The 23,846-nt window shown below is 39.7% G+C and overlaps 1 protein-coding gene across 1 annotated transcript in view; it reads left to right on the top strand.

The window, feature by feature from the left end:
* Positions 1–23,846, top strand: part of ADAM18 (ADAM metallopeptidase domain 18) — a 97,417-nt gene that overhangs the window by 35,487 nt on the left and 38,084 nt on the right. The window contains exons 12-14 of the mRNA XM_088832682.1: positions 130–313; positions 12,973–13,068; positions 14,698–14,896. Coding sequence (XP_088688808.1) covers positions 130–313; positions 12,973–13,068; positions 14,698–14,896 — 479 coding nt within the window. The remainder of the gene's footprint in view (positions 1–129; positions 314–12,972; positions 13,069–14,697; positions 14,897–23,846) is intronic.

Raw genomic sequence — 23,846 nt, 5'->3', positions numbered from 1 at the left:
TTGTCTCCACCAAAAAGCATTAGTTTTCTGTTTGGAGCATCTTACAATTCGTATCATTATATATAGTGCATTGTTTAGATGTGGTTTTATTAGCTAGGTTTCTTTAACCTCAGGATTATTTCATTTTAGAGTTTCCAGTGGTGTAAAGATTTTTAGCAACTGTAGCATGCGTGAATATAGATATTTTGTTTCAACATTTGAAGCTCAGTGTCTTCAGAAGTTTTCAATATTGAAACCATTCTATCAAAATCAATCAGTGTGTGGTAATGGGATTTTGGAAACTCATGAAGAATGTGACTGTGGCAGTGAACAGGTGAGTGATTAAGACTGAAATCTGAGCACAATTTTGTATGTTTCTAATAGGCAACCATGAGTTTGAGTGAACTCCAGGAGCTGGTGATGGACAGGGAGGCCTGGCGTGCTGTGATTCATGGGGTCGCGGAGAGTCGGACACGACTGAGCGACTGAACTGAACTGAACTGAATAAGCAATAATATGGAATAGTATATGGAATAATACATGCAACTAAGTCTTCAGTAGAATTAAGATATAAAATGAGGATAAATTAAGATGTATGAATCACTTCCACATACCTCTTCAACTGAGAAGATGAGTAGTCATGAAATCTGGGTTTGTACACACCATTCCCAGTTATGCCAGCAGAGAATTTTTGAGTATGTATACTAAATGAAATCTCTTTTAGCCTAAATCTTATGACTTCAGTCTCTGTTTTCTTTATAAACTTCTGAATTTGGTCCAGAGTTTTTCTGTCTTTTGTCACTGCGAGAATGTCTAAACATTATAATGGGTTTTTCTTAATTATTCTCGAATATTCCTGTATTTCCAGGTTTCAGGATGATCAAAATTTGTTCTTTATAATCCTTCTAAAGATAAATATGGAATCTATTATACTATATCTCCATCAACCAAATGTGCAATTAACACTGTTCTCAACTGACAAGACCAGATATTTAGTTTGTTATAGTATCATTATTTTCTAATATTTAACAATCCCCCCTATTTAAATAAAATAAAGTTTCTTCATGATTACTCCTCCAGCAGCTATATGACTTTCTCGTCCACCAACATAAATAGCTAACCACTACTCATTTATGTAACTTAAATCCTTACAAATTCTCTTAACCGTCTACCATTTCCTTATATGTCTGCATGTGTGTGTGTGTATGTATATATGTTTTCTGACTATTTCACATTTTCCATCTTAGTTTTTTGACAAATAGCACTGTTCACATCTTGCATTGACCTACCCCTGAATATGTGCCAGTTACAAAGAATAGCAAGGAGAGATAAGAAAGCCTTCCTCAGTGATCAATGCAAAGAAATAGAGGAAAACAACAGAATAGGAAAAACAAGAGACCTCTTCAAGAAAATTAGAGATTCCAAGGGAAATTTTCATGCAAAGATGGGCTCGATAAAGGACAGAAATGGTATGGACCTAACAGAAGCAGAAGATATTAAGAAGAGGTGGCAGGAATACACAGAAGAACTGTACAAAAAAGATCTTCACGACCAAGATAGTCACGATAATGTGATCACTGACCTAGAGCCAGACATCTTGGAATGTGAAGTCAAGTGGGCCTTAGAAAGCATCACTACTAACAAAGCTAGTGGAGGTGATGGAATTCCAGTTGAGCTATTTCAAGTCTTGAAAGATGATGCTGTGAAAGTGCTGCACTCAATATGCCAGCAGATTTGGAAAACTCAGCAGTGGCCACAGGACTGGAAGAGGTCAGTCTTCATTCCAATCCCAAAGAAAGGCAATGCCAAAGAATGCTCAAACTACCGCACAATTGCACTCATCTCACACGCTAGTAAAGTCATGCTCAAAATTCTCCAAGCCAGGCTTCAGCAGTATGTAAACCGTGAACTCCCAGATGTTCAAGCAGGTTTTAGAAAAGGCAGAGGCACCAGAGATCAAATTGCCAACATCCGCTGGATCATGGAGAAAGCAAGAGAGTTTCAGAAAAACATCTATTTCTGCTTCATTGACTATGCCAAAGCCTTTGACTGCGTGGATCACAATAAACTGTGGAACATTCTGAAAGAGATGGGAATCCCAGACCACCTGACCTGCCTCTTGAGAAACCTGTATGCAGGTCAGGAAGCAACAGTCAGAACTGTACATGGAACAACAGACTGGTTCCAAATAGGAAAAGGTGTACGTCAAGGTTGTATATTGTCACCTTGCTTATTTAACTTATATGCAGAGCACATCATGAGGAACGCTGGGCTGGAAGAAGCACAAGCTGGAATCAAGATTGCTGGGAGAAATATCAATAACCTCAGATATGCAGATGACACTACCCTTATGGCAGAAAGTGAAGAGGAACTCAAAAGCCTCTTGATGAAAGTGAAAGAGGAGAGTGAAAAGGTTGGCTTGAAGCTCAACATTCAGAAAACAAAGATCATGGCATCTGGTCCCATCACTTCATGGGAAATAGATGGAAAAACAGTGGAAACAGTGTCAGACTTTGTTTTCTTGGGCTCCAAAATCACTGCAGATGCTGATTGCAGCCATGAAATTAAAAGACGCTTGCTCCTTGGAAGGAAAGTTATGACCAACCTTGATAGTATATTAAAAAGCAGAGACATTACTTTGCCGACCAAGGTCCGTCTAGTCAAGGCAATGGTTTTTCCCGTGGTCATGTATGGATGTGAGAGTTGGACTGTGAAGAAAGCTGATCACCGAAGAATCGATGCTTTTGAACTGTGGTGTTGGAGAAGACTCTTGAGAGTCCCTTATACTGCAAGGAGATCCAACCAGTCCATTCTAAAGGAGATCAATCCTGGATGTTCATTGGAGGGACTGATGCTAAGGCTGAAACTCCAATACTTTGGCCACCTCATGAGACGAGTTGACTCACTGGAAAGGACTCTGATGCTGGGAAAGGTTGGGGGCGGGAGGAGAAGGGGACGACAGAGAATGAGATGGCTGGATGGCATCACCGACTCTGTGGACATGAGTTTGAGTGTACTCCGGGAGTTGGTGATGGACAGGGAGGCCTGGCGTGCTGTGATTCATGGGGTCGCGGAGAGTCGGACACGACTGAGCGACTGAACTGAACTGAACTTGACAAATCTGATTATTTTTAACGTAAGATAAAATGAAGCAGCATAATCTAGGGCTAAATCTACACACTGTGAGTTTCCACAATGCAGGCTGTAGATAGACTGGTAACTATAGCATATGCTGACAGTGCTCTACCGTATTTCCTTGGCACTGATTATTCCTGCAGCATGTTTTTGCTTCATGTACCTGATACTTTGTGTTGTGGTGTTTGTTCTGTGCTCAGTAGAGTAGAATGCTTGGGCAGTTATCAAGGAGAACTTAATGTACTCAGGACTAGCAATCAGCCCTCAGATAATTAGGATTGTGGATAACGTCCCCAATTGTTTGCTCTGCATGAGGAAATTCTCTAAAGCATGCTCTGCGTCTGAGTTCTCCAACCTATAGCCAATGGACCAAATTCAGCTGCCCTTCACTTCTGTAAATGGTACTTTATTGGAAAGAAGCCATGCTTATATGTTGACATGTTGTCTACGACTGTTTTTGTGCTATAACAGTGGAGTTGAATAGTAGCAACAGAGACCATATGGCATAGCATCTCTACAAAACTGAAACGATTTGCTGTTTCATCCTTTACAAAAAATGTTTTCTGTCCCCAACTCTGTATCATTTCCCAGAGGTAGTTATGGGACATTTCTGATTTTAACTTTTTATTTTGTACTGGATTATAGCCAATTAGCAATATTGTGATAGGTTCAGGTGACCAGTGAAGGGATTCAGCTATATATAAAATATCCATTCTCCCCAAATGCCCCTCCCATCCAAGCTGCCACATAACATTGAGCAAAGCTCCACGGGCTATACAGTAGCTCCTTGTTGGTTATTCGCTTTAAATATAGTGGTGTGTACTGACAACCATAAGTTGGTTCTCTAAGTCGGTGAGTCTCTTTCTCTTTTGTCTGTAAGTTCATTTGTATCATTTCTTTTTAGGTTCTACATATCAGGAATGTCATATGATATTTCATCTTCTATGTTTGACTTACTTCACTCAGCATTACAATCTCTAGGTCCATCCATGTTGCTGCAAATGGCATTATTTCATTCTTTTCAATGGCTGAGTAATATTCCAGGGTATTACTATCCCACTGCTGGGCATATATCCAGGGGGAACCGTAATTTAAAAAGATACATGCACTCCAATGTTTACCGCAGCCCTGTTTACAATAGCCAAAGAGTGGAAGTAATGTACATATGTCCATCGACAGAGAACTGGATAAAAGAGATGTGGTATACAATGGAATGATACTGTGAGATTTAGCTTTATCTACAAGAGCCATAACCAGGTCACAAATTTACATGTGTTGACTCGCTTCCCTTCCCTAATATCCCTTGCCAGTGCTTTGGTGTAAGCAGAATGAACCTTCAAATACATCTGCTCTCAAATCCCTGGAATTTGTGGGTATGCATATTACATGGCAGAAGGTAATTTGCAGAAGTAATTAAGCTTATGGACCTTAAAGAAGGGACATTATTCTGGATTATCTGGGTGGGTTTGGGCTAAGCATATGAGCCCTCAAAAACAGAATATTCTCCAGGTGAAATCAGACAGCTGTTACTGAAAGGGACTCAAAAAGTCTTGGAAAGTGAGAGGGACTCAAACTGCTACTGCTGGAGGAAGGCACATGGAAGAATAAGAGAAATGTTGGTATTTTCTTGGAGAAGAGACTAGTCCTTGGCTGATGGCTACCAAAGCAACAGGAAGCTTATTCTCCAAATTGTGGTTTTACACTTGTGAGACTGTAAGCAAATAACCTGACCTAGCTTATCTATCTGAAATTCTGACCTATAGAAAGTATGAGAAAATTGGTTTGTGTCATTTTAAGTTTGACCACTAAATTTGTGGTTATTTGTAACAGCATCAGTAGGGAAATAATACACCTTCCAAATAAATTACTAATATGCATCCTATTGCAGGCTTTCCAGGTGGCTCAGTGGTAAAGAGTCTGCCTGCCAATGCAGGAGCTGTGCGTTTGATCGCCGGGTTGGGAACATCCCCTGGAGAAGGAAGTGACAACTCACTCCGGTATGCTTGTCTGGGAAATCCCATGGACAGAGGAGCCTGGTGGAATACAGTCGCAAAAGAGTTGAGCACAGTTTAGCGACTAAACCCCCACAACGACAATCCTTGTTTCAGAGTCTCTTTCTGGGGAAACTCAAAGCACATTAGCTGAATCAGAAATTGTCCTAGGAAGCAGCTACTCAGGATTCTGGAGCTTCCCTGATGGCTCAGTGGTGAAGAATCCACTTGCCAAAGCAAAAGACAGTTTCCTTCACTGGTTCAGGAAGAATCCACATGCCACAGGGCAACTAAGCCTGTGCACTGCAGCTAGAGAAAACTTGCGTGCAGCAATGAAGCCCTAGCGAAGCCAAAAATAATAAATAGGCAAAATTTTATATATATATGAATATATATTTATATATATATTTTATATATATGATTCTGAAAGTGTATTTCATGCTGGCCACATAGTAATAGTAATAGCTACTCATGTACTCATTTCTGGACTTGGCACATTTGAATAGATGCACTTGAGAAACTTAAACCTCCAGATTCCTCAGAAGCCCCTGAACTGTGAAGTTACTGCCCGCCTCCTGGTGGAGCAGAGCATCACATTGTATGTGGACCACAGAGACTTAACATGAGTTGGATGTCTCACAAGAGGATGCCTCTTCTTCTCAAGATCTGTCTCTGCCTTCCCTTGTTGGTACCAGTTAGTGTCAAGTCTAAATACCGCCCAAGTGAAGACATACTCTCTGCTATTGGAATAAAGAGGTTATTTCTTTGAATTGTAGAATTTGCTGATATGTATGGGCAAGAATGTGGAGAACATGCCAGGGAGAGATGGATGTTGGCCCCAAGATACTAAAATATAAGTCTAGGTAAGGTAGAGTTTACTGATAGGGGGATGTTGTCTAGTGAATTAAGACTTAATGCCTTGGTAAGGGACTTCCCTTGTTGCTCAGCTGGTAAAGAATCTGCTTGCAATGAAGGAGACCTGGGTTCAACCCCTGGGTTAGGAAGATACCCTGGAGAAGCAAAAACTACCCACCCCAGTATTCTAGCTTGGAGAATTCCATGGACTATACAGTCCATGGGGTCACAAAGAGTTGGAGACGACTGAGCAACTTTCATACTAGGGGACTTCCCAGGTGGCTCATTGGTCAAGAATCTGCCTGCAATGCAGGAGGTCCAAGAGAAGCAAGTTCGATCCCTCGGTTGGGAGGATCATCTGGAGAAGGGAATGGTAACCCACTCCAGTATTCTTGCCTGGAAAACACCCTGGACAGAGGAGCCTGGTGAGCTACAGTCCATGAGACCGCAAAGGGTTGGATATGACTGAATGAATGCTAGCATCCTTTCATCCAAGATAACCTAAGGCCAGCCTTGATTTGCTGGGTGGAGCCTTGAAGATGGGAAACAATCTGGGCTATAATAAATGAGGTTGTTATGCCAGAACTACCTTAATGGAGTAATACAGGAAGAGTCAAAAGTTGAGTAGTGGCCATATTTTAATACAAAAACTAGCACCTAATTATTTGAGTGGCCCAGAGTGCACCCCTTTCACTAAAGCAATGAAGAAATGCATTTCCAAGGAGATTCCAACATTGCTGAAAATCTCAGTGGTAGCTTTCTTCTATAGACTAGGGTTGATGGTTGGAAGTACCATTATGGAGTTGGGCATTCAACATCACTAGGGATTGCTGAATTCCAAAATAGCTGAGGTCAAGAAGCTGTGGTTAAGAGAGATCTGGGTGGTCAATGATGAGAGTCCTTAATGTATGTAGCTGAAAACTAACAAGAGGTGAACAAAGGGCTGTTGCCAAATATTACTAATGGAAATTCACAATTCCTTGCTAAATTTATGCAACCAAGCCAGTTTCAGAGCCAGAGCTCATTGTTCAAGTTGAGGTTGAGATCCTACAGTAGCCCCAGTAAGGATATAAAGCAGCAATTTCCTCAGTGATTCCCCTCCATAGTGACCTCCAGCCATTTGCTGTAGCAATTCACTGGGGAAGACCCAGATCGTTATAGAATGATGAACAGAGAATCTTTACTCAAGAGGCTTACAAAGAGGACCCAAAACACCATCATGGGTAGCATGGGCATGTAGAGAATCCAGGTGGTACCTGGCATCTTTGGTAAAATCCATCTTAGAGTAGATCCAGTAGATTACTTATCCTAACCTGTGGCCATGTTGCTAGTTCTTCTGTGACATATTGAGGTGACAATGAGAACGTGACAGATCCTCCCCTGGGTTCCCCAATATGTGGAGTAAGAGCTACAAGAATAGGAAAGGATAAATGCAAACACCTGAAATTACCAGGATAGAAATTAGCAAGCAGAATGTATTCTGGATGAAGAAATCAATTGGCAAAGTAGGAAGTAATTTCAATTACATTAAAATGGAATGTAATGAAAACGAAGACAATTGCAGAATGATTAGTTAGCAGATCTAACAGGGCTGACATCAGAAGACCCAAAACACCTTCATGGTCAACATAGCTACTGTATCCAAGCATCCTACACCAAAGTGCAAGTTCTTGTTAGAATAAATAAAATGGGTAAGACTCTACTAACATTAGTAAAGAAAAAAATCAAAAATAACAGTACTTAAAGATGAGACAACACTGTATGTCTTATAATATGACATGAAAAAATAGTAGGATGGCATCACAAACATTGTACTAATAAATTTAACAACCAGGAAAAAAACAATCAAACAGCATTTACAATTGCACTGATCTCAAACACTAACAAAGTAATGCTCAAAATTTTCCAAACTAGGTTTCGGCAGTCTATGAACAGAGAACTTCCAGATGTTCAACCTGGATTTAGAAAAGGCAGAGGAAGCAGAGACCAAACTGCCAATATCCACTGGTAGAAAAAAAAGAGAATTCCAGAAAAACGTTTTCATTGACTACGCTAAAGCCTTTGACTGTGTGGATCACAACAAACTGTGGAACAATCTTCAAGAGATGGGAATACCAGACGGCCTTACTTGCCTCCTGAGAAATCTGTATGCAGGTCAAGAAGCAACAGATAGAACTGGACATGGAAAATGGACTGGTTCCAAATCAGGAAATGAGTATGTCAATCTGTATATTGTCACCCTGCTCATTTAACTTATATGCAGAGTACATCATGAGAAATGCCAGGCTGAATGAAGCACAAGTTGGAATCAAGGTTTCCGGGAGAAATATCAATAACCCTGGATATGCAGATGACAGCACCCTTATGGCAGAAAGCAAAGAGAAACTAAAGAGCCTCTTGATGAAAGTGAAAAAGGAGAGTGAAAAAGCTGGCTTAAAACTCAACATTCGCAAAATGAAGATCAAGGGATCTGGTCCCATCATTTTATGACAAATAGATGGGGAAAAAATGGAAACAGTGACAGACTTTATTTTTTGAGCTCCAAAATCATTGCAGATGGTGACTGCAGCCATGAAATTCAAAGAGGCTTGCTGCTTGGAAGAGAAGCTGTGACCAACCAAGCTGCTGCTGCTGCAGCTGACTCGCTTCAGTCGTGTCCGACTCTGTGTGACCCTATGGACAGCAGCCCACCAGGCTCCTCTGTCCATGGGATTCTCTAGGCAAGAATACTGGAGTGGGATGCCATTTCCTTCTCCATCTGTGACTGTAGTCTAGAAAAAGAAAGAAAGTTAAGTCACTGACTCATGTCTGACTCTTTGCGACCCCCTGAACTGTAGCCTACCAGGTTCCTCCATCTATGGGATTTTCCAGGCAAGAATACTGGAGTGGGTTGCCATTTCCTTCTTCAGACCAACCTAGACAACATATTAAAAAGCAAAGACGTTACTTTGCCAACAAAGGTTCATCTAGTCAAGGCTATGGTTTTTCTAGTAGTCAGGTATGGATGTGACAGTTGGACCATAAAGAAAGCTGAGCGCAGAAGAATTGATGCTTTTGAACTGTGGTGTGTTGGAGAAGACTCTTGAAAGTCCCTAGGACTGCAAGGAGATCAAACCAGTCAGTCCTAAGGGAAGTCAGTCCTGAATATTCACTGGAAGGACTGATATTGAAGCTGAAGCTCCAATACTTTGGCCACCTAATGTGAAGAACTGACTCATTAGAAATACCCTGATGCTGGGAAAGATTGAAGGCAAGAGGAGAAGGGGACAACAGAGGATGAGATGGTTGGATGGCATCACTGACTCGACAGATATGAGTTTGAACAAGCTCCCGGAATTGGTGATGGATAGGGAAGCCTGGTGTGCTGCAGTCCATGGGTTCGCAAGGAGTCGGACATGACTGAGTAACTGAACTGAACTGAACAATGAACAATATGAGTAGAAATAAATATGTGAATAGCCTTATATATTTTAAGGAAAAATGTGCATAATTTAAAAACTTAGAAAAGTCCATACCCGTTGTCTTTACTGGTGAAATTAAGAAATTATACTGATTTTGTGCAACATTACCTGGAGTATAGAAAAAAGTTATATGCTGTAATTCATTTTTAAGGATAAGATAACCTTAATTAAAGGGCTTCCCAGGTGGAACAGTAGTAAAGAATCTGCCTGCCAATGCAGGAGTTGCAAGACATGGAGGTTCTATCCCTGTGTCCAGAAGATTCTCTAGAGTAGGAAATGGCAAGCTACTCCTGTATTATTGCCTGGGAAATCCCATGGACAATGGAGCCTGTTTAGTTACAGTCCATGGGGTGGAAAACAGTAGGACAGAACTAAACACACATACACACAAATCTTTGATAAAATATCTAATTTCAAGAATGGATTTATGTATGCTCATATTTCTTATGATCACAGAATTCTCAGTAAAATTTATAAACTGAATGTAATGAAACCTCCACACACACACACACTAACACACACACACTAGCACACACATTACAGAATTTATTGGTTTATTTAAGGAATTTTAAAGTGTGATTATCTCAGTGGAGAGATAATAATCTTCTGTTAAAAGGGAACTTACTGTATTATAAGGGAAGGTGTCTATAAAATCTTATAGTTAACATCATATACATGATGGTCTTTCTCCTCCCTGAAGTCCGTAATGAGGCATGATGCCCCCTATTATCTTTTACACTTGATTTTGAATGTGATGCACCAGCCAGCAAAACAAAGCAGGAAAAGAAAATATGTAACAATTGGAAGTGTAACTTCATTCCTAATAATATGATTGTGTAAAATTAAGACCTGAAATAATCCATAAATAAAGTATAATTTGTATAAGTGCATTTGTCAAGGTCACTGTTTACATAGTTCATAAAAATAGAGACTTCTTTATATCAGCAATAAATTAGAAAAAGAAATTTTAAGACACCATTTACAACAGAACTGCTGCTGCTAAGTCACCTCAGTCGTGTCCGACTCTGTGTGACCCCATAGACGGAAGCCCACCAGGCTCCCCCGTCCCTGGGATTCTCCAGGCAAGAACACTGGAGTGGGTTGCCATTTCCTTCTCCAATGTGGGAAAGTGGACAGTGAAAATTGAAAGTGAAGTCGCTCAGTCGTGTCCAACCCTCAGTGACCCCGCACAGACTGCAGCCTATCAGGCTCCTCCATCCATGGGATTTTCTAGGCAAGAGTATGAAATGTTTAAGAATGTGTCCAGTAAAATATGTACAGGACCATGGAATTAAAAAAAAAAAAACAACTGCAAAGCATTGCTAGAAGGAATCATGGAAATATTTAACAAATTCAAAAAGAATCCTTATTGTAAGACTGGAGGAATTGATATTGATGAGATAGTGATTTCTCTTCAAATTTATCATCTCCAGATGCAATCCCAATGTGTATAAATTCATCCTCAAACAAATATAGAGTTATGAAATAGAAGGGGATTTTACTAGCTTTTCAGAAAATTGTGTATGTTCTACTTTGTTACTACACCAAACTTGAAAAGTGAAAATTTCTAATAGTTGCATTGTTAATTGTAAAACCAAAATTAGTGGATTATTTATATCCTATTAAGCTAAAACCCACTGGTCTATATCGCACTTCAAGTGTACCTTTTGCATGCATATAGTTTTCTAATTTCTAATGCTGTTTCACTGAATTATGCAGTTTCTAAATATTGACATTTTTCATCAGAAAAGTAATGGAAAAATGAAGCCTCTGTGGATGGTAAAATTTTCCCAAATTCTAATTTTCACTTGAAAGATTCAAATTCATTTGTTTTCCTTGGAGTAACAGGCATACTTCATTCACTTTTAAGAAAATGTCTGCCAAATACCCAAGCCTGAAAAACCGTGCTTTGTCTGTCAGTTGTTCTCTCAAGGAAAAACTCTTTCTATGGTAAATGTGACTAGTCAATCTGTAATGCAAACAATCACAAGTGTTTTCCTTGAGAATCTGTTGTAATGGAGAATATATTGTGATTATGCATAAAAGGTGCTTATGAATGTTGTCCATTTGTCACACAATATTAGAGGAATGTTCAAAGGTTAAAATTCAATAAATTTAGTAGTCTTTTACTTCTTTACCAAAGGCCTCCTTAAATGAAGCTGTTGAATACATGATGGTGAATAATACAATGACCAAAACTTTGATTTAAGCTAGACCTCCAGCAGTTTCATATACAACTGCTTTTACCTAATCAACGCAAATATCAACACAATATAAAAGGCAAAGTCTAATTATTATTAAGAATTTGTTGACCATATAGACACCATTAAAAATTGTTTAGAAATCTCCAAAGATCTGTTAACTACATTTGGAGAGCTTATAGTTTGAACTAGTTGGCAGATAATAAACATAAAATTTTTGACTAATTGTAATAGTAAAGAAAAATTCAGTATTACGAAGTCATATACACAAACACACACTATAGTGTAACAAATATAGATGCGAGTTTTGTATGATAAATATTGACAAGTAAATCCATGGTAAAGAATCTGCCTACAATGCGGGAGACCTGGGTTCTATCCCTAGGTTGGGAAGATCCCCTGGAGGAGGGCATGGCAACCCACACCAGTATTCTTGCCTAGAGAATCCCCATGGACAGAGGAGCCTGGTAGGTTAGAATCCATGGGGTCACATGGGGTTATTTCTGTGATGGGAATATTTACAAATACAAATCTATTCACATAAACATAAGAAAAAATGGAAACATTTGAAAAATTTTAAATGAAGAAGAATCTTATTAAGGACAAACTCTTTAAAACTTGATTCTTTAGTAAATGGAAGATATTTAATTTTACCAATTTTTAAGAATATAAAAATATTAAATAATATATAAATTATATAAATGCAATGTATTTACTTGAAAAATATTTGGTTAATATTATTTAAAATTATCATCTAATTTGAAATAATAGTTGATTGCCATTTACCTTGTAAAAATATATATGTCAAAATATCCTTTTTTCAATGTATTTCCATTACAGTAAAATGTGGCACATGACTCCTACATTAAATATATTTTTGTTATATATGTATATCCTAACTTTTCTTTAGCTTTATTCATAAAGGGAAATTTTAGTAAACAAGTCACTAAAAAGAGAGATGGGAAAAGTTTTCTCTTAGAAATTCAAATGTTACATTTCCATTTTCATGTTATATTTATGTCCAGGTTATATCCAAATTAATTATAATTTCCATGTTATAATTCCAATTTATTTTAAATAAATATTTATATTCATTTATTTAAAAAGATTCCACATATTTTAAATATTGAATGCAAATGATCAACTGTTATTTTAGATATTATTGATTTAGTTCTTATAGTTGCATGTGCCTTTGAGAACTCTAGAAATAGTACAGTAATAAAACTTCACTAAACATAAGTATATTATATAGTTGAAAAGTTGAACACAGTAGAGTACTAAGTAGAAGCTGAGAAACAAGAACTATTAAGTGGTGGAGCTAAAATGGTATTTCTTCTTATGAAATTTTAGGAATGTCAGTTTAAGAATTGCTGTGATTATAATACATGTAAACTGAAAGGGCCAGTACAGTGTGCTTCTGGATCATGCTGTACATCAAAATGTGAGGTGAGTTTCCAACATTTCTGTTGATGATTGAACTGTGATAAGAGAATGCTATATGAATTTAATTAATACAAAATTGATAGACTTCAGAAAAAATTCAGTGGAACAAAGTAGACAGTGCATAAACAACCACGTGCATTAAGGACAAATATGATGAGATAAAGAAGACATCTAAGATTGCTACTGATTCTTCCATTACATTGAAACCTCAGTTTACCATCTTCTAATTTATCTGATAAATAGTAGAATAAACATATGCAGTCCTGTACAAAAAAAAAATCAGCTCTCAAAGCAGTTGTAAAGTCAAATGACTAATGGAAAAAATATGACGGAAATAGCAGACAAAATGTGAAACAAAATGTGTGAAAATGAAAGTGGCTGAGTCGTGTCAAACTCTTTGCGACCCTGTATAACCCCTGCATCAGTTGACTTCCGTTCAGCTCGGTCTCTCAGTCATGTCCGATTTTTTGCGACCCCATGGACTGCAGCACGCCAGGCCTCCCTGTCCATCACCAGCTCCCGGAGTTGACTCAAACTCCTGTCCATTGAGTTGGTGATGCCATCCAACTATGGTAATGTCTGTCGTCCCCTTCTCATCCTGCCTTCAGCATCAGGGTCTTTTCCAATGAGTCAGTTCTCTGAAATCAGATGGCCAGAGCATTGGAGTTTCAGGTTCTATCGGACTATAGTTGATTTAAGATGTTGTACTAGTTTCGGGTGTACAGCTAAAGGATTCAGTTATGCAAATTATATATGCATAATTCTTTTCCCATTTATTACAGAATATTGAGATTTTCCTGTGCTTTACAGTAGGTCTTTGTTGGCTATCTATTTTAAATATAGTGACGTATATGAGATCAGGGAGTTTGTCTCCTGGGTATCTCCAAGAAGAAAATGGTAGAGGCAATGTTTCTCCAGTTTTGAGGAGCAAGTACGTTTCATCTGTCTCCATCCAAATGCTGGTTAGTCTGGTGGTCTTTTGATGTAAAACACAAAGCACTGGTGGAGGATCCTTTTAGCCTTTGAGACAGTTACGTTTCCTCAGGCTTCATCATAAATACTCTGCCTGCCTTTTCCTTCGGAGAACTCAGGAGTAGGGCTCTGTAATCCTCTCTAGTATCAATGTGGTAAGTTCCCTCCATATGAACCTACATATGAACCTTCCCCCAAGGAACCAGAACCCATGCCATTAGCATCAAGCATGATTGAAGCATCGCCCTCTGTCTCCTATTCCTGATGCTCCTTCAGCCCTACCATCTCCTGCTCTCCCTCCTCCAGCCAGTAATTCTTGCCTGTTCACTCGACGCCAGCCCCTGGATACCAGCTGTTGTGCTGTACCACTGTACTTTCCAAGATATTATAAGAGTTAAAATGTTTATTGTTTGGGTTTATTTTTAATGTATTATGTGTGAAGAGGACAATAAATCTGTTACAGTATGGTGCTATACAGCCAATTGTGTTAGTTAAGTACCTAGGCTAACTTTGTTGCATTTATGAGCAAATCAGATTTCCAAATGGAGTAGAAGGCGTTGATATGTAGGGGACTCGCTGTAATCAGGCACACCTCATTTTCTCTTCAGTAAGAAATTGAGAATAGTCACTCATGGACCATGATTTTCATTTTCCTCCTAGATATCAGTAGCGGGTACTCCATGTAGAAAGAGTGTGGATCCAGAGTGCGATTTTACCGAGTATTGCAATGGGACTTCCAGTAATTGCGTTCCTGACACATATGCCATGAATGGCCAGTTGTGCAGGCTGGGGAATGCATATTGTTACAACGGACGATGCCAAACTACTGACAACCAGTGTGCCAAGGTATTTGGAGAAGGTATTGCTTTTTTTAAAAATATATTTCTCTTTGATGAAGCAGTGAAAATTAATAATTTTATTATGCCTCAATTTCTGGGTACATATCTTCTTAATATCCTGCGTGATCCTTGGGGGCGGATATTTAAAGCACTTTCATACCAGAGGACACAGTAAAGCATTTCTGCAACTGGTTGATTTGCGAACTGAACTAGCCACTTCTGACATGGAACACCATTTTTACTTAAAATAATGATTGAGACAAATGATGTCGATTAAGAGTTGGGTATTTGGAAGACATCAAAAATGAATGAAGTGAGCATGTCATTTCAAGGAAAATAACTGGCCGAGTCTGTTGCTAAGGATAAAACTCAAAACATTTCAACTAAAACTTTGGATTTTAGAAACATTATCTGCCTCTGTGACTTGACAGCTTCCGACACACTTAAAGTTAAGTGTAAAAATTTGAATTAAAATTTACATTAGTCTTGGGGCTTCTCTGGTGGCTCAGATGGTAAAGAATCCACTTGCAATGCAGGAGACCCAGGTTTGATCCCTGGATGAGGAAGGTGCCCTGGAGTAGACCATGGCAACCCACTCCAGTATTCTTGCCTGGATAATCCCATGGACAAAGGAGCCTGGCAAGCTACAGTAGATGATTTGGCAAAGGGTCAGGGACAACTGAGTGACTAACACACAGTATTAGTATTAATATGATCGTTATCTCAAACTCTCTATAAGTAGATTGCTTAGCTCCATTTTGCTTCCTTTTTCTTCTGGGGAACATATTCCTTCCCTGCCTCATTTTGCCTGATTCTCTATTTACATTTCTATGTATTAGGTGGGTTGAGGGCTTCCAGGTGGCGCTGGTAGTAAAGAACCCCCTTGCCAATGCAGGAGACATAAGAGATGCAAGTTCAATCCCTGGGTCGGGAAGATCCCCTGGAGGAGGGCATGGCAACCCACTCCAGTATGCTTGCCTGGAGAATCCCATGAACAGAGGAGCCTGGCGGGCCACAGTCCATAGGTTTGCAAAGAGTCAGACACGACTTAGCACACAGCGCACTTTAGGTGGGTTGATTTCATTTTATAGCACACTTTCTATGGAACCCAGCAGCACGCTCCTCTCCATTCTCCAGAGCTGTGTGCTCAAAGGGTACTCTTGATGTGGACTGCAGGGCCTGCAGAGTCCTGGGTCTGGTCGGGGCCCACTGATGGGAGGTGCCGGGTTCCAGGACACCTGGGCAAGGGGCTTGAGGGTCCTGTCTTATATATTTATCTTAAATTCGGATCCCTCTCTAGGATATAATAGATATCACACAACTCTAGAAGTGGAAGAACTGAATCACAAGGTCAGTTCAGTTCAGTCGCTCAGTCGTGTCCGATTCTTTGCGACCCCATGAATCACAGCACGCCAGGCCTCCCTGTCCATCACCAACTCCTGGAGTTCACTCCAACTCATGTCCATTGAGTTTGTGATGCCATCCAGCCATCTCATTCTCTGTTGTCCCCGTCTCCTCCCACCCTAATCCCTCCCAGCATCAGAGTCTTTTCCAGTGAGTCAGCTCGTCGCATGAGGTGGCCAAAGTATTGGAGTTTCAGCTTTAGCATTAGTCCTTCCAATGAACACCCAGGATTGATCTCCTTTAGAATGGACTGGTTGGATCAGTAAAGATTAAATCTGAATGAAGGAAGATTAGTTTTTGTAAGTGTTTCAGACTTTCAGGATAGTATTGTACATTCCTTTTCTTAAGGTTTGATTTTTGGTTTGGATCTTAACTTCCTCATCAAGAAGATCCATATTACAGCTCAAATTAGGAGCTATATTTATATATAGAGAGATTGGAATGGCAAATTAGTAGATTCCAAAATTTTACTGAACTTTCCCTTACTTTACCATTCATAACCTAATTTTAATGGCTTGAAACTTAAAAAGTTCAGAATGAACTTCACTCTAAACGTATAGAATCATATTTCCTCACTGAAGAACTGATCAGGTAACAGTAGTCTCAGGCAACTGATTAAAATTTGTTTTTATACATCACTTTTTAAACAATTTTTGAGAATAATTCACGACTAATACATATATCCCTCCTTTTCAGACATTGATTATTCATAATAACCCCAATATGATTTTATATTTTTAGAGAAATTAAATTTAGAATAGATAAAAATTAGTCAGTGACATTCAAATAAAATACTTTGCTAATTGAGTAAAGGTAGCAGAACACCAAATTTCAGTTATTTGCCCAGCTGTTACACAAGGTTTATCAGTTTAGTTCAGTCGCTCAGTCGTGTCCGACTCTCCACAACCCCGTGAATCACAGCACGCCATGCCTCCCTGTCCATCACCAACTCCCGGAGTTCACTCAAACTCATGTCCATCGAGTCGGTGATGCCATACAGCCATCTCATTCTCTGTCGTCCCCTTCTCCTCCCACCCCCAACCTTTCCCAGCATCAGAATCTTTTCCAGTGAGTCAACTCTTCGCATGAGGTGGCCAAAGTATTGGAGTTTCAGCTTCAGCATCAGTCTTTCCAATGAACACCCAGCATTGATCTCCTTTAGAATGGACTGGTTGGATCTCCTTGCAGTCCGAGGGACTCTCAAGAGTCTTCTCCAGCACCACAGTTCAAAAGCATCAATTCTTCGGCGATCAGCTTTCTTCACAGTCCAACTCTCACATCCATACATGACCACGGGAAAAACCATAGCCTTGACTAGATGGACCTTGGTTGGCAAAGTAATGTCTCTGCTTTTTATATGCTATCAAGGTTGGTCATCAGTTCAGTTCAGTTCAGTTCAGTCGCTCAGTCGTGTCCGACTCTCCGCGACCCCATGAATCACAGCACGCCAGGCCTCCCTGTCCATCACCAACTCCCGGAGTACACTCAAACTCATGTCCACAGAGTTGGTGATGCCATCCAGCCATCTCATTCTCCGTCGTCCCCTTCTCCTCCCGCCCCCAACCTTTCCCAGCATCAGAGTCTTTTCCAGTGAGTCAACTCGTCGCATGAGGTGGCCAAAGTATTGCAGCTTCAGCTTTAGCATCATAGTTTGTACCAAATTACACAGTACCTGTTTCATGTTGTCTTCCTAATTATTATTTTTTAAATTTCCTGTAATTATTTTTTAATCTTCCTAATTATTTGAAACTCATCTTTAGTAACAAGTTTCAGGTTAGGTGACAACCAAAATTCCAGAGCTACAGAGCTTTCATCTCTCATGAATCACAGATCAGTGCTATTTTCTCTATGCAATGTTTTCAAGATGTTGCTTTTTACTTGGTTCTTTGTTTTTATTTTTACAATGCTCATTTGCATTTGAAAATATTATTTGTCTTTGCCACAGTAACTTTTGACCAGTGTTTAATGCGTCACTTTTAAATTAAATAATTTACTTATTACTTACTTACTCTCTGTAAGATCCAACAAGTAGAATCTAGGACACGAGCCTTTTATGTTTTTAAAATTTTTTCCGTAGAAAACCAACAGTTCAATTTTATTCAGAGCAAATCCAAAGGAAACTTTTGATCATACTAGATGAAACTGAGCCATAAGTTTGGGATCTCAGCGTAAACTACACATGCAATGAGGACAAAATTCTGTGAATATAATTAATTAGCTGCTGCATTTGTTGTCTGTTTCTCTAATATTACAATTATAAACAAAACAGTGCAACTAGTGTTTGGAATAATTGCTGCACTGTTGCAGCCTCAGGCACACAATTTCACTTCTCTTCACATGGCTGGTTCTCTTTGCATACCTGGGTTTCCCCTTCTTCAGTAAAATCACTTTTGATATTGAATATCTTTCAAATCTCTTCAGTTTTCCCCTTGATCATATTGACAACAGCCTTATGGGTAACATCAAGCAAATCTTTGGTTTCGAAGTAGTTTGCTGCCAATGTAAGAGCAGATCATGTTCCTTGGTCAACTTTCAGGAGGTTGTTCAAGGATGTCATCTGTTCATTTTGCTGTGTTCTCATTGTCCTCAGGATGATGACTGTCCTTGTGATGGGTGTGCCACTGAGTGACCATTTTTTGTTTGCTTTTTTAAATACTGCTACATTAACATTTGACAAAGGGACAGGATTATCATCTCTCATCGTCTATTCCCAAATCTGCCTTTGGTGACAATTGGATAGCTTTCACACTCTTTTATTAGTGACCATAACAGAGCTTTCTTTCAACACGTACTTGATGAACCATGGCTCCCAACACGAATGACAGGCATAGATTGCTTTGCCGTTTCAGCATTAACTTTGATTATCTATCAGAACTTGGCAACCCCTACCTCAAAAGCTTGGCTCCGTCTCCACAAAGCAGAAATGGGGGACTGGCTGCCATACTCCCTGGACTGAAAGAGTCCTTTCCACACTCTTTTTAATTAAATGAACCTTTAACACCAAGTTACTTAACATTTGATATCTTCTTGAGTTCTAATGAAAACAGGGATGCTTAGTAAAGACGTAACCACTCTTGTATTTCCCCTTGGATATACACTCTAATATCTCCATAAAGCTTATTCAAATGGGTCAAAAATCGATCTTTTGATGTAGTTTATTCATTTCTTCAATCATTTATTCGTCTTCTATTCATTTAATTCAGACTTAAATTGAAAAAAATAGGAAAAACCATTAGACCGTTCAGGCATGACCTAACTCAAATTCCTTATGATTGTACAGTGGAAGTGAGAAATAGATTCAAGGGATTAGATCTGATAGACAGAGTACCCGAAGAACTATGAACAGAGGTTTGTGGCATTGTATTGGAGGCAGGGATCAAGACCATCCCCATGGAAAAGAAATGCAAAAAGGCAAAATGGTTGTCTGAGGAGGCCTTACAAATAGCTGTGAAAAGAAGAGAAGTGAAAGGCAAAGGAAAAGGAAAGATATACCCATTTGAATGCAGAGTTCCAAAGAATAGCAAGGAGAGATAAGAAAGCCTTCCTCAGTGATCACTGCAAAGAAATAGAGGAAAACAATAGACTGGGAAAGACTAGAGATCTCTTCAAGAAAATTAGAGATACCAAGGGAACATTTCATGCAAAGATGGGCACAATAAAGGACAGAAATGGTATGAAATTAAAAAAGCAGAATATGTTAAGAAGAGGTGGCAAAAATTCACAGAAGAACTATACAAAAAGGTCTTCACAACTCAGATAATCACGATGATCACTCACCTAGACCAGACATCCTGGAATGCGAAGTTAAGTGGGCTTAGGAAGCATCACTATAAACAAAACTAGTGGAGGTGATGGAATTCCAGCCAGTTGAGCTATTTCAAATCCTAAAAGATGATGCTGTGATAGTGCTGCACTCAATATGCCAGCAAATTTGGAAAACAAAGGAGTTCCCGCAGGACTGAAAAAGGTGTTTTCATTCCAATCCCAAAGAAAGGCAATACCAAAGAATGGCAATACCAAAGATTGCTCAAGCTATAGCGCAATTGCACTCATCTCACACGCTAGCAAAGTAATGCTCAAAATTCTCCAAGCCAGGCTTCAACAGTAGATGAACCATGAACTTCCAGATGTTCAAGCTGGATTTGGAAAAGGCAGAGGAACCAGAGATCAAATTGCCAGCATCTGGTGGATCATCAAAAAAGCAAGAGAGTTACAGAAAAATATTTACTTCTGCTTTATTGACTATGCCAAAACCTTTGACTGTATGGATCATAACAAACTGTGGAAAATTCTTAAAGAAATGGGAATACCAGACCACCTGACCTGCCTCTTGAGAAACCTGTATGCAGGTCAAGAAGCAACAGGCAGAATTGGGCATGGAACAACAGACTGGTTCCAAATAGGGAAAGGAGTACATCAAGGCTGTATATTGTCACCCTGCTTATTTCACTTATATGCAGAGTACATCATGAGACATGCTGGGCTGGAGGAAGCACAAGCTGGAATCAAAATCAATAACCTCAGATATGCAGATGACACCACCCTTATGGCAGAAAGTGAAGAACTAAAGAACCTCGTGATGAAAGTGAAAGAGGAGAGTGAAAATGTTGGTTTAAAACTGAACATTCAGAAAATTAAGATCATGGCATCTTGTTCCATCACTTCATGGCAAGTAAATGGCGAAACAGTGACAGACTTTATTTTTTTTAATCCAAAATCACTGCAGATGGTGACTGCAGCCATGAATTAAAAGATGCTTGCTCTTTGGATGAAAAGTTATGACCAACCTAGACAGCATATTAAAAAGCAGAGACACTACTTTGCCACACTAGTTCAGTCTAGTCAAGGCTATGGTTTTTCCAGTAGTCATTTATGGATGTGAGAATTGGACTATAAAGAAAGCTGAGCACCGAAGAATTGATGCTTTTGAGCTGTGGTGTTGGAGAAGATTCTTGAGATTCCCTTGGACTGCAAGGAGATCCAACCAGTCCATCCTAAAGGAAATCAGTCCTGAATATACATTGGAAGGACTGATGCTGAAGCTGAAACTCCAATACTTTGGCCACCTGATGTGAAGAACTGACTCATTTGAAAAGTCCCTGATGCTGGGAAAGATTGAAGGCAGGAGGAGAAGGGGACGACAGAGAGTGAGATAGCTGAATGGCATCACCAACTTAATGGACATGCGTTTGAGTAAACTCCGGGAGGTGGTGATGGACAGGGAGGCCTGGTGTGCTGCAGTCCATGGGATCACAAAGAGTTGCACATGACTGAGCAACTGAACTGAACTGATTCGTTTAGTTGGTTCTTATCTTGAGCAGGCATTTTTTTCTTGTTGTTGTTGCCAAAAACTATAGGGCAAAAAGCAGTTCTTGTAGTAGCCTACTATATTAGACATACAAATTAACAAAGAATTGCTTACATCCTGCATTATTTTTTTTAAGTAAACAAACTTTTAAAAGATCTGTAGAGTCAATCATATTCATCATATTTTCCCATTAAATATATATATATAGTAAGAATGTATGTGCACAGAACTGATAATATTCAAGTTGGACACATGTACGTGGTTACTGTACTCACAGAGCTTAGAGTCAAGAGACAAAGACAGTAAATATACATACAGCAAAGAAACAGAAAGCTCCTAATTGTACAAAGTGCAATTAAAGGAAAGAAAACAGAATGTTGAAAGGAAAATGAGTGGTAGTGGACAAGAAAAATACTGCTGGGTGTCATCAGAGAGCCTCCAGCTGCCAGCTCACCCCCTTGTTCTCCACAGCCAGCTAGTCATAGTGGGTTGAATCTTTGCTGGGCCTGCATCTTAGTTTGATTTCTTCTCTGCTCCCTCATGTTGCTTTCCTCTCACTTCCCGATGGTCTGGATGGAGTGATCATTGTACCTCATCCAGGGGCTGACTTCTGGAGGCTCCATCCTCTAACTCTTGTTACTGACAGCAGTGTGAGAAAACACGAGATAGATTTCCAGAATGACATCACTCACTAGCAGGCAGTCGATGAACACCTCATCACTGGTGGAAACTGACAGTGTGCTCACAGAATGATCAGGGATAGGACGCTAGTGACAGGGAACACCTCGCATCAGCTGGTATGAGCGAACTGCATGGGGAACTGGTAATTACCAGGGCAATGGAGCTGGATGACTATTTCAAAGCAACATTGGAATCTGGGAAAAGATAGCAAAAAGATATTGGTACCGAGTCTAAGCTTGCTCTGTCTGCCACACAACAGGCCAGTAATCCAGAGACAAGGTGTTGAGGTAAGGAATAGGACTTTATCCAGAAAGCCAGCCGACCAAGAAGGTAGCTGACTAATGTTTCAGAATAACCGTCTTACCTGGTTCTTGCATAGAACAGAGATGGGGGAGGTGAGGAAATAAAAAAGCAGAACGGGAGAGAGAGAGGTGGTGAGGAAATAAAGCAAAAAAGGCCACCAGTCTTGCAAAACATCTCCAGGAATGACAAGCTTGTGGAAGGAATGTATTAATCTCTTTTTTATCATAGCCATTCACACGGGGGCAAGGTCATGTTAGTTCTCTATGGGCTGAACAAAGGCAGTTTAGTTTAACAATCATGCAGAGTAGCAGGGTTCTGTGAGGCAGACCATTATGTATACTCATAATAGCCAAAGCAATGAAAAGCAAGTCAAAGAGACTATTCCAACATGGAGTCAGAATTGGCTCTTCCCTGCAATAGGATGATTTGAATTCAGACTGAGTGGAAGGGACTCCCTATTAACTTATACAGTTAAAATCATAGGATAGAGAAAGTTGAAGACTTCCCAAGTTGAAGGAACTCCAGAAAAGGTTAAATTGTCAATCAAATCTATTTTGCCAGGGTTAAGGATCCAGTTGGGAAGAAAATGAGAATCTTGCATTGAGGATGGGAGGAATTAAAGGTATGTCCCCTAAACTTTTGAGCATCCAGACTTCTCTGAAACTTTCGAATCTATAAAATATCAAACTGTCCCCTGTCATACCAACACCTGCATCCAATCTGGCATAGGGATGTTCCCTTTGCTTGAAAATAATGCAGAAATCTGTGTTGACTAAAGAAAAGAGGCACAATGTAGGCGTGCAAGTTGTTTTATCTGGGGCAAGATTAGGACTGCAGCCTGGGAGACAGCCCCTCAGATAGCTCTGAGAAACTGCTCCAAAGATGTAGTGGGAGAAGGCCAATGCGTATGACTATGGTGAAGGTGGAGTACATGTAATTAAGTGCATATTTTACAAAAGGTTTTCTGCTAATCATGAGGAGCTGATGTCACTGTGAAGGGATTTCATGCTTTTGTAGATATGAGGAGATGTAAAGATTGGGGTCATGAAATCAGTTCCTTGAAAATATCTAACTATCTAAAGACCTGTTCCATCAGTTTTCCTGGAGCACAGAGTGCCTCATTCTCCACCCTGAACTCACTTCAGGGTAGGTCAAAGGTCAACAGCTGGAGCTGCAGAGGATTCCATCTATGCAGAGGCAGACGGCAAATGCTCTCGGCAAGCACCAGGTTGTAGTTGACACCTGTCACACAAAATGTATTCCCCTGAGTTTCT

Source organism: Moschus berezovskii, chromosome 26, assembly GCF_049115385.1.
Source record: "Moschus berezovskii isolate FMDL1 chromosome 26, NW_MosBer_1.0, whole genome shotgun sequence".
NCBI lineage: Eukaryota > Metazoa > Chordata > Mammalia > Artiodactyla > Moschidae > Moschus > Moschus berezovskii.
This window is presented reverse-complemented; position numbering and strand designations above follow the sequence as displayed.